General features: G+C 43.7%; 1 protein-coding gene across 1 annotated transcript in view; it reads right to left on the bottom strand.

The window, feature by feature from the left end:
• The window catches only part of LOC136679552 (cilia- and flagella-associated protein 299-like), a 109,532-nt gene that overhangs the window by 60,205 nt on the left and 36,838 nt on the right, over window positions 1-12,489 (bottom strand). Inside the window, exon 3 of the mRNA XM_066658148.1 lies at window positions 8,740-8,830. Within this exon, the coding sequence (XP_066514245.1) occupies window positions 8,740-8,830 (91 nt within the window). The remainder of the gene's footprint in view (window positions 1-8,739; window positions 8,831-12,489) is intronic.

Here is a 12,489-nt window from a genome sequence, read left to right as displayed (position 1 = left end):
AGTGTGTGTGTGTTGCCATTTGCACAATTGATTGCACTGCAATGAAAAATAAAGCATGGTTCACGCTTTGCAATTGGTTTTCATCCAAAAATGATTGGTGATCATTGGTTTGCCACATTTTTACCGAAGGAATAATTCTGGCCCAAAAACGTGGGTCCTGCTTCTTATTAAAAAGAGATGTGGTGCGTCTTACATGTGAAATGACAAGCTGTAATCATTACAGGTACTTTTCAACTGCAAAATCAGCGTGAGGAAGCTACAACCAATCAGCAAACAGAGCAGCGATTTCTACAGAAACACTAAATGCCAAAATATTCACAGCCAACACATTTCACCAAAGGATACCATTGTCCTCTCCCTGAAAGGCTAAACTGTGGGGTCATATACCCCAACCCCCGAGTCCTTTGAAAATCTTTGTGTGGCTTTCAAGGCGAGGGTCACACGATAGCTCGGCATGACTTTTTGAAGGTGCTCTCACCTTTGGTCAAGTGCTTTGAAACCAACATGCTATTGTTATTTTACTGGCTATGACTGGGACAAAGGACTAACTGACCGACTCGCGCACACACACACTGTAACGCTATATGGCTGGGAATTTCTCCCTCATTCTATGCTAAATGTGATCTTTGGACTGCATGACTGACCACCTTATTATCCATACATGAAGCAGGCTTATCAATACAGAGCGTACCAGCTCCGCAGACCAAAGACAAACACCTGCTTTGTACAGGAAGTTTCACCGCATTGTAGCCCTGTGAAATTCATTTCATTCAAGCATTCAGCAAAAGACAGACTTGCTAGAAAATTAAACAGGGAAAAACACAGTTAAATGGCAGTGAGACAGATTTAATCCAAACCACATTTGTCAGTCACAGCAAACCTCGCAATGGTAACTTTATACGAGAACTTTAACACAGCAGAATTGTACGTTGGGACCCTGTTGAGCGGCCTATTCCTAAGTGTTCCCACAAAATCAAAAGTAGCTGGTCCTTTTTAGCACAAATTCCAACAAGAAAACAAGCAAACAAAAAAATGATGTGGTCCGTTCAATGTTCTTGAAGGCTCTTGGAGAAAAAACCTTTCTTCAACCTTTCCAGGAATCTTTCTCCAAAGACTAACGTTCCTTCACAGACCAGAGAAAAACACCTTAGAAAGCTAGAAGGATATATATTTTCCTATCAATCTTAATAATGTTTGTAATGTTTACTTTAAGGGAATGATGTCTGTAAGCAATTTGAAGTTTATTAGTTTTTGAAAATGGACTCAGAGTTGAGGATATGACATTATCAGACTTCAGGTTATCTAGGTTTAACTCAAGAGGAACAAAAGGCCATAGAGGCTTCACGTGGTTAGACTTGAAGCTCTGTAGCATAACCTTCAACAACAAGTCATTAGCAGTACAAGTCTGCATTCATTTCCTGATTCATGTCAAACTAATAAACTACTAAAACCAAACCACTTACGAAGGTGTAATTAAGAAAAAAGCCAATTCTAAGTGTATTATCTGTGAAGCCTAAAGCTAGAAAATACTATCCACAGTCCTGCATCATTCCTGATAAGATCTGTGTCAATAACACCGCAGCGTCATTGATAAGTTGTGAATGCTTAATATATATGTGAGTATCTGGAAATCACTTTTGTACATTTTGAAGACCTTAATGTAAAGGTTCTTTACCAGTGACAAATGTATGACTGTCTGTGTGGAGTGTGGTGTGTTCTCCCTGTGTTTGCATGGGTTTCCTCTGGGTGACTGTCTGTGAGGAGTGTGGTGTGTTCTCCCTGTGTCTGCATGGGTTTCCTCCGGGTGACTGTCTGTGAGGAGTGTGGTGTTTTCTCCCTGTGTCTGCATGGGTTTCCTCTGGGTGACTGTCTGTGAGGAGTGTGGTGTGTTCTCCCTGTGTCTACGTAGGTTTCCTCCGGGTAACTGTCTGTGAGGAGTGTGGTGTGTTCTCCCTGTGTCTGCGTGGGTTTCATCCAGGTGACTGTCTGTGAGGAGTGTGGTGTGTTCTCCCTGTGTCTGTGTGAGTTTCCTCCGGGTGACTGTCTGTGAGGAGTGTGGTGTGTGCTCCCTGTGTCTGCCTGGGTTTCCTCTGGGTGACTGTCTGTGAGGAGTGTGGTGTGTTCTCCCTGTGTCTGCTTGGGTTTCCTCCGGGTGACTGTCTGTGAGGAGTGTGGTGTGTTCTCCCTGTGTCTGCGTGGGTTTCCTCCGGGTGACTGTCTGTGAGGAGTGTGGTGTGTTCTCCCTGTGTCTGCGTGGATTTCCTCCGGGTGACTGTCTGTGAGGAGTGTGGTGTGTTCTCCCTGTGTCTGCATGGCTTTCATCCGGGTGACTGTCTGTGAGGAGTGTGGTGTGTTCTCCCTGTGTCTGTGTGAGTTTCCTCCGGGTGACTGTCTGTGAGGAGTGTGGTGTGTTCTCCCTGTGTCTGTGTGAGTTTCCTCCGGGTGACTGTCTGTGAGGAGTGTGGTGTGTTCTCCCTGTGTCTGTGTGAGTTTCCTCTGGGTGCTCAAGTTTCCTCCAACGGTTGAAAAACACACGTTGGTAGGTGGATTGGTGACTCAAATGTGTCCATAGGTGTAAGTGTGTGAATGTGTGTCACCCTGCAAAGAACGAGGTCCCCCTCCAGGTTCAGTTCCCGCCCAGTCATTCCAGGTAGGCTCCGGACCCACCGCGACTGGATAAGCAGTTACAGACAATGAATAAACAAAACACTTGCATGTAAATTTGAGTAATGTCAATGGTCTACAGACCGCTATTAACTCAAGGATGCTATTGCGCGAGTCAACTTTTTTTTCTTAGTAAAGGAATTGTAAAATGGAGTTTCAGGATGATTTTAAGGACTCTAAAAGTATCCACTGGATATTTGTTGTTTTTGTTGTTTTTTTTAATATATTTTAAATATTTGTTTGTCACCGATACTGGACATGAAACACCAATCAGGCAGTGTCCTAATGCTAAGCAACAGAAAATGCAACTCAGGATACCTTAGCCCAGTGGTTCCCCAACTTTTTTCGTCTTATAAATCAAAGCAAAATAATGTGAAAAGTCATATTTACAGTGGAATTATTACAAGTGACATGCATTATGTACATCTTTGTGTACCCCCACAAAAATAGCCCCGCACTTTGGGAACCATTGCATTAGCATTTCTCAGGTGGTTAATCTCAGTTTGTGTAAGCAACTAGTGACCACTGACAGATGATGAGAATGTGCCTGAAATAATGTATTGGGGAAAAGGGATCCATTTCCCTCACAACCTCAGTCAGTGGAAGTAATAGATAATCTAAACTGCTTGCCAACCAAAGAGTGTGTGTGTGTGTGATGGTCTGAAAATGTTGAAAACGGTGGTTATCTCCCGCGTTAACTGCCTGCTTAAATGCAGAGTGGCTCAAGCTCTGACATCACTGTATCACTTGCTAAAGAGTAAAAACAAACAGGAGGATGGGGTGGGATGGTGGCGGGTGAGGGGTTAGAGCACCTTCGGTTTCAAATGTGTACTTCCCAACAAAGGAGCCCCTGAGGCTCCTAGCACAGGTGTGACCTGGATTTGATAAACTTAACTTCTTACCCAGAGTAAATAATGCCAGAGCTGCCCAGGTGCACCTTTTGTTTGTGTGTGACTTTTGGCAGCGGCGCAACTTTCGCAACAGGGCCGGGGGAGGAGAAACAACACAAAGCAGCAGAGCTCCAGGCTTTATGAGCTCAGCTGATGGGACAGATAACAGAAGGCTTGAGAGTCGCTCCCTCAACACGCCCAGATTCTGCTGGGATTGTTTAAGAAGTTTAATGATGGTTGTGATTTGCTAGCTTCTGTCACTGCTGCACATTTCCTGATAGAACAGAGGTTCCAGGTTTTGTCCGCAGGCTACACAAACAAAACGGTTATAATGCCATTTTTTAAGCTGTCAGCAGATTATTAGGGAGTCATTTGTTTGACTCAGGTCTTGACAGACTTGACAAGTATGATTTGGACTTCATATAGCAGTCTGTTAGCCAACGATACAGCTGCAGCACAAATAAGAGTGGTTTAAAGTCCAAATACACTCATGAACCGGGACTGTATGTATACAAATGCTGTGTGGTCTCAAGTGGGATGCAAAGGATTTATGTGGGGAAACCAGATTTAATGACAATAGGAAACTAATCTCCATGCCATGTTTCATTCCTCTTAAACTTATTAACAGATGTAAGGGGTAGAATGCTTCCATATTCAACAAGGACTATTGGAAAAGATTTCATAACATAAAATGGTCTGTTTGAAATTTATCTGCTATTAGTGTTTAGATCTGAGGGGCATTAGTGTAAAATCCCTTAGCCTTGACACTGTGACATACACCTGCATTTTCATCCTTCAACATTTTCTCCTACTATGCTCAGTATGCACCGACCCCCATACACAAACACTATATGGACAAATGCACTAGGAGACCATTACATTACATCTACATGAGATTTTATGACATCCATCCATCCATTATCTGTAACTGCTTATCCAATTCAGGGGCACGGTGGGTTCAAAGCCTACCCGGAATCATTGGGCGCAAGGCAGGACTATACCCTGGGGGGGGGGCGCCAGTCCTTCACAGGGCAACACACACACACATTCACTTACACACTCACACCTATGGTCACTTTTGAGTCGCCAATCCACCTACCAACGTGTGTTTTTGGACTGTGGGAGGAAACCGGAGTACCCGGAGGAAACCCACGCGGACACTGGGAGAACACACCACACTCCTCACAGACAGTCACCCGGAGGAAACCCAAGCAGACACAGGGAGAACACACCACACTCCTCACAGACAGTCACCCAGAGGAAACCCACGCAGACACAGGGAGCACACACCACACTCCTCACAGACAGTCACCCAGAGGAAACCCACGCAGACACAGGGAGAATACACCACTCTCCTCACAGACAGTCACCCAGAGGAAACCCACGCAGACACAGGGAGAACACACCACACTCCTCACAGACAGTCACTCGGAGGAAACCCACGCAGACACAGGAAGAACACACCACACTCCTCACAGACAGTCACCCGGAGGAAACCCACGCAGACACAGGGAGAACACACCACACTCCTCACAGACAGTCACCCGGAGGAAACCCACGCAGACACAGGGAGAACACACCACACTCCTCACAGACAGTCACCCAGAGCAGGAATCAAACCCACAACCTCCAAGTCCATGGAGCTGTGTGACTGCGATACCTACCTGCTGTGCCACCATGCCACCCCCATTCTAAATCCATAGGCATTAATATGGAGTTCCCTGTTTGCAGCTATAGCATCTTCCACTCTTTTGGGAAGGCTATCTACAAAGCCATAGCATTATCCCTCGTCCACCAAATGTTATAGTTGGCAAAAAGCAGTCAGCCAGGTAACATTCTCCTAGCATTTGCCACACTAAGAATCAGTCATTACACTGTCAGATATAGAAGCATGATTCGCCCCTCCACAGAACACACTTTCCCTGCTATGGAGTCCAGTGGCGGCATATTTACACCACTCTATCTGATGCTTGGCATTGTGCTCAGTGATGTAAGGCCTGCATGAGGTTCCTGGTGTTGATGTTAATGCCAGAGGAGGTTTGAAACTGAGTCAGCAGGACATTTTGGCGACTTTGTATTTTTACTTGGTCTGCCACTTCATGGCTGACACAATACATAAGTAGGAATAGTTACATTTTATTTATATACTTTTTTCATGCTCACTTTTATGGACATAATGCCTGTGAATCTCAGTCAGAGAGGATTTGTGTGTGTGTGTGTGTGTGTGTGGTGTCTTTGGTGATTTAGCAGCCTTCTTTACGTATCACATATCCCATTCAACCAAAGGCCAATAATTCATACAGCGGTAACAAGGCCCATTATGCTGTGTACGAGATGTTTGATCGGCCAAACCTGAGCGCTCAGACGAACTACTTTACAGTGTAGTTTACACTAGTGGGTGGTCCTACTATGCTGCTTTATCCAAGATTAATTTGGTAATGCGATTCTGTAACAGAACCCTTGCAATGCCTCATACAGCTCAAAGGAGGTAAAACTCAGATCATGTCAGGGGTTCAGGAAGGATGTTTTCAGGTAGAAATAATGTTATAGGATAGAGGGTAAGCGCAGTGTGTGTAATTCAGTCTCCTTTCTGTCCGCTTGATTTGCTTGATCTACACAATCTCAATTTTTTTTCAACCTTGACGGAGATGTTGCAAGCCCGGTGGCGCCACTGTAACCATTGACAGCGCTTAATGGTGTAAATATCACACACCACCGGGGCCTAGGAAATTTTAATTATGACCCAGGAAGCCATAAAAGCCCCTTTTATAAACATGCACAATTATAAATGCTCTGTGTTTGGCCAATAGCACTCAACACCACTTCTGATACAAGTAAATATAGCATCCATAGAACAATATTTACAAGTGCACATCAAATAGTACATTTTCCAATCATGAAAAAGCAGCCGTCTATAACATTATGTACACTGGATACCTTTAGGACCATGTATCTCACGGTAAATGTTGGCAGCAGTAGGTTAAGAAGCAAAAACATACCAACAAGGTCTAAGCTTGTCGGACTATTACGATTACCTGTTATTCAAACAACTTCTGAGGGACATGGTATTAGGTGCTCAAATGTGGGTTTGATTTTAGAAGGGGGTCAGAGGGAGGGTCGGGGGGTTGAGTGGGGGTGGGGGGGATGGTCAGAGGAAAATAAACATTTTTCCAACCCAATTTTTCATCAGAGGAAGCACTTTGGAGAGGGAAAAAATGCAAAATGAGACTCTGAAGATCATGTCAGCAATACTACTGCTGCTAATACACAACGCTGACTAGTTCTGCTGTTTTTTTTCCCTCTGCTCCTCATTTCTAAACACAGGAAGAGGTATATTAGACAGAGCTGTCGTTTCTGGAGCTGCAGCGGTTTTAATATCTGAGCGAGAGGCAGGCTGTAACCCAGTCTTTTATGGCAGCTTTGGTAACACTGGCTTGCACAGTATTGTATTGTTTACAGCATCAACATTTTAAAGGGAAATGTGTCTACGCTTGCCCTGCACTCCATCTGATCCCATCTTCACCACTCCCACTGGGACGGCTGAGAGGTCACATATAAAGCTCGCTTTGGGACTCCTCTTGACAAATCGTGGCGTCAGGGTACTTGTCCCTAGTTGGTTAGAACACAACACTGTGTTGGTTTACATTCCATTTGTCATTTATTTATTTGCCCTCATGTTTGTGGGGGGTATTGTTTTATTAAAGCCGTGTAATGCTGTCAGCGTTTGACCCACGTGACCTAGTGTCCACAGTAGTGACAATAAACACTTGGCCCTCTGTTGGAGGTCAGAACCCCAAACACGTCCTTTCTGCCCTCAATTCATGACAAATGAAGCTCTCCCGGAAGAGTGTTATATGTATTGCAGGCCCTAGCCGTTCCATTAAATCAAATGTTAACAAATGTCAATGTGCAAAAACTACACAAGAAACTAAATCCAACATTCTCCAGCTTGTGCTAACGACGCATTTTGGCCCGGTCTGTTTGAAGTAGCATAATCAAGCAATGTCAAAATACAGCAATTTGCTACGAGGACCTATTTTTTTTGCCTATGGTAAAGGGCATAGAGTTTGGTATGTAGCAATGTAGCACAGGCGATTGCTCTAAGACTGCAAGGGAAGCTCAGCTTCCCCTAAAATGTAAAAAAATAAGTGATCAAATATATACTGTTGTGTGTACATGTCATTGAATAAATACAACAAGCTCAGAACGAGTTCAGAATCAGCTTCTTATCACTGGTAAAGACGCGGCTTTCCTCTCAATCATTCCCGCAGCTTCACAGTGCTTTAAACAGTTCAATAGCGAAGCAGCGAAGTGCAGCGAAACGAGACGAGTCATTGGATAAATGCTGGGCTTTGTTCCGCCCATCGGATCAGCGTCTCTGGGGGTCTATGGGGCAGTGGGCTGGCCTCGGCTGGCCCGGACGCTCAGCTTCTGCATGATGATTGGATGATCTGTCTGAGGCTGAATCCCTTTTTGATTGACAGCGAAGTGAGCTAATCAGCGATCCTTTGGTGTAAAGATCCATGGGAGCACAGGCGGACACACTTCACATGGGCCAAGGCCGTTTAAGCAGCCTAGCTCTGCTGGCCATTGAGAGGACACTAGTCAAGTCCCCGGAAAAGACGCCTTGTTGGTACGACAGGGTCACAGATCATTTTCTTGAAAAGGAACGGAGGGTAGAATTTACGTATAAATAAACCGACACATTTTATGATGTAGGCCGAAATTGAGCTTCCCCTCCTTGAAAGACCAGCATCCGCCACTGCAATGTAGCAATGTTCAATTAATTTAAAATCAGATCATGCAATAGATTATTATTCAGCTAACAGCGTAGTTTACGGTTTTTTTTAGCCTATTGGCTGCCAAGCCATAACTTAATACTAACTAGAGCCAACATGAGTGAAGGGAAGAGTTAAATGTAGAGATAAAGTGTGTAGAGCTAAATGATAAAGAGTAAAGTGTTTTTAGATTTGTAAGAATATGGAAGAAAGGTAGACTTGTGGATCACAGTGGATCTTGTGTGCCATCCGTGTGTTTGTGCATGTGCAGGGGGTGTGTAGATGTTGTAGTCCCCAACCTGTCTGACACAGTGCAGATTTTGTTCGTGCTCTAATGGAATTGATGCCATTTTTTCAGGGGGGAATCCCGTTACGTAGTGAAAGCAGAGCCGGAATAGTGTACTCACAGTCATTTTCCCACTGCGGTTGGCCTCCTCACGCTCAGCCAGCGCTCTCAGGAAGTTATCTTTGAGTTCTTTTCCTGCACTTGCCAGGGTCCTGGAAAAGTCAACAATGAAAAGGTTTGAAATGTTCCTTAAAAAAAGTATTTAAAGCCTAAAATGTTGTCTGTGTAAGTTTGTTCCATTATTATAAGAAAGCTCAAACTGATGCTGATATTAATTTATTACAGCAGTAATTACCCCTTTTCAGCGGTTCCGCTCCCTATTTCACATCTGTACTGACACTGCTTCTACATTTGGCTTGAGTGGATGTGAATAAATAGTCGCAATGATGAAATTAAAAAGAGAAACGTAATAAAGAAGCGAACGACGCTTGCCAGAGTTTCACCAAGTAATCATTCATTTACACAAAACTACTTGTGGCAGTCATTAAATTTGTTTAACTGTAGAAGAAGAGCGTCACAGTTCACACCAAAAGAGAAGGCAAACCCTTAGCTGACACCGCTGAAACTGCAGCAGGATACTGCTCTGAATTTTAAAATAAACCAAACAAACTTTTAAGAGAGTTGCCGCTGAAAGTAAATGCAGCCAAAACCTCTACAGATCTGATTTATGGATCAAAAAATAAGAACAGCCCCCGTGAGTGATTTCAGTTCAGCTCTACAATACTGTAATTAATCACAGTGGGAAATGCTGTTGGATGAATTTCTCTCTCTCTCCCGAATTTCAGGCCTGTTTTGTGTTGAACGATGCTTTATTTTCGATGGGACCTGGCCCCCTTCCATGGAAGCAAAGTTCTGGCATTCTCCAGGAGCCACGGCACCTGACAAAACACTGGCACTCATCTCGCACCTTTTCGCAGTGCAGTACCAGCAATAGCGCCTTGTCATTCACCCCAGCCCTCACTTTGCTCACCTTTCATAATGTCTGCAGTATACCTGCAGAATCACCTGCTTGCCAGTAAACAGCGATTTGAGAGCTTGCTCGAGTTTACACACTCCTCTGTGAGGGGCATGGAGAGGTGAAAAGGGGAGCTGGGTACAGAATAACCAGTCTTCACCTGCTCACACTCTATATGACCATTACATTCTTCCTGGGAGTGAAATTACACACTGGGACGGCAATCACCTTCCCAAAGTCAGGAGACGTGTAATACTGGGGCATGCCCTGACCCTGAACACTGCCAACTGTGATATAAATGTAGAGGGTTTTTTTTTTATTAAATGTTGATGATGGAATTGATCACAATCCGTAGAAAGGTTCTGATCATTGAGGGGTTCTTTTAATATCAGCTACTTTTTAAAAACGTACATTTTTAGGACACTTGAGTGAATTGAATTCATTCTAATGCTATAAACTAATGGGGTTTCACTTGCAAACTCAGTGCCCAAGTGCCCAACCCATCTGTGGCAGTAAACACAGGGCTGGACAATGTGGTCGAAATTTATATCCCAATATAATTATTAATTTTGGTCGATACGATATAATTCGATTGACCCAATGACGTTTTGGTCCCAAGCTTCCTTCTCTAACCGTTAGGTCATGGCTGCCCCTACATTGGAAGTACTGCATGGGATCTTCCTATATGAGACCTCCTTTTGTTTTACAGAATTGGACTGATTTATTTTTACCAGGAAGTATTTATATTTATTCAGTGATGTGATTGACCAAGATCCATCCATTCAATATCTGTAAGCGCTTATCCAGTTCAGGGTCACGGTGGGTCCAGAACCTACCTGGAATCATTTGGCGCAAGGCAGGAATACACCCTGGAGGGGGCACCAGTCCTTCACAGAGCAACACACACACTCACACCTAAGGACAGTTTTGAGTTGCCAATCCACCTACCAACGTGTTTTTGGACTGTGGGAGGAAACCAGAGCACCTGGAGGAAACACACCACAGTCCTCACAGACAGTCACCCGGAGGAAACCCGCGCAGACACAGGGAGAACACACCACACTCCTCACAGACAGTCACCCGGAGGAAACCCACGCAGACACAGGGAGAACACACCACACTCCTCACAGACAGTCACCCGGAGCGGGAATCGAACCCACAACCTCCAGGTCCCTGGAGCTGTGTGACTGCGAAACCACCGTACCGCCCCAATTGACCAAGATGCTACGGGTATTATTTAGAGGCTCATTTGCATATTACATACTTACACTGCACAGGAAATCTTGCTGCAACAACAGTTAAAGGACTGGGTTTTTATTCGAGTCATATGACCACTCAGTACTGGCCATTATGCAAATGGATGTGAAGTCAGAAGTCATGCACCTGCACAAGCCAGAAGGTTTAATATTCCTAATGAGCCCAACCCCCCCCCCTCCCCCTCTCTCTAGGGTTAACAGGCATCCAGTGTTGCTCCACTCACGTTACAGAGGGACAGGTAGGGGGGCTTTTACAAACAGGACCGGCCGCTTAGAAAGGATTTAGCGGACCATGATGCGCTTGGGGCCCTCTTCTGTTTATTCTGGATGATGAAAAGAAAGCGGGGGGGGAAACGATCTAAGTAAATGGAACACACACATGCCATTTATTTCCCTCAAAAGCTACTTGGCTGCCTGCAGTTCATAAATGTGCAGTCACATGCCAAGTACGGTAACATTAGCAAGAAGTGACTGCCGCATTTCTAAACACGGAACACTGCCCTGGAACAATGTGGAGCAGGTAAAACTTGGCCTGTGCAATTCTTATGCTTGATTCCCATCTTAAGACTTCCTATACTATTAAATGTATGATATAGCGTTATGTTTTATATCTGGGATTCGCTATTAAAATGAAACGAGATCCAGTTGTTAAAATTCCCTCCTAGTAGAGGTCTAAATTAATTATGTTTAAATAGCGTCTTATAATCTAGACATACCTCAAATAAAAACATATATTATTACTATTATTATTATTTATTTCAATAGTATTTATTGTTTATTATCATTTTGGAGCCAGTGACACTGTCCTCACTTTCACGTACCTCTTGCTCTCTCTAGTGAACTGGCCACACAAGCTAAATAAACATTTTTACTGGCTTAATATCATTCTCTTAATATTATAAAAAAAAATCCATAACTATTTTATTAATTCTCATATATTTATCAAACATTGGTCATGGATTGAGGTCAAATCATAACTCAATCCAGGTCTAGACTGAGGTCTGTATTTGGTGAAGCCTGCTATTGGATATATGTTCTATCCCAGAACATTAGCCTCCTATTCCAGTCTTTTTTTTTCCTCCATTTGATTCAATGACAACAAATGCGGCTGTCTAATGATCATGGTTTTTAAGAAATACCTTCAGTGATATTTTACTTTAATCATTTCACAGCCCCCAGGGCAAACATGTAAAGGGTGGCATTTCAGTCAACAATAACTTTTCATCAAATTCAAATCATCACACAATATCCCCTCCTCTGTTTACAAAACTAAGGAGGTACTGACTGAAATTTCAGAATCCATTTAAGGGCATAAAGCCCACCAGCAGCTGGCTGTGAAGCAGGGAAACGGTGTTCGCTCGAAGGACAAAGTGCCATAAAATACCTCTGGGATGAGTTGGAGTGGCACTCGTGATCCAGAAGTAAACCTGACCTCATTAAATTGCATGTGACTGAATGCTGAATCCTCACAGCACTGTTCCAACATCTAGTGTAAAGTGTTTCCAGACGAGCAGAATGTATTACATACGGATACCCTTTCTTCCAGAAGGAATGATTTTCAGTGATTTATTTATTTATTTATTTATTTATTTTTACAAAA

The sequence above is a fragment of the Hoplias malabaricus genome, chromosome Y (genome assembly GCF_029633855.1).
Source record: "Hoplias malabaricus isolate fHopMal1 chromosome Y, fHopMal1.hap1, whole genome shotgun sequence".
NCBI classification, from domain to species: Eukaryota; Metazoa; Chordata; class Actinopteri; order Characiformes; family Erythrinidae; genus Hoplias; species Hoplias malabaricus.
This window is presented reverse-complemented; position numbering and strand designations above follow the sequence as displayed.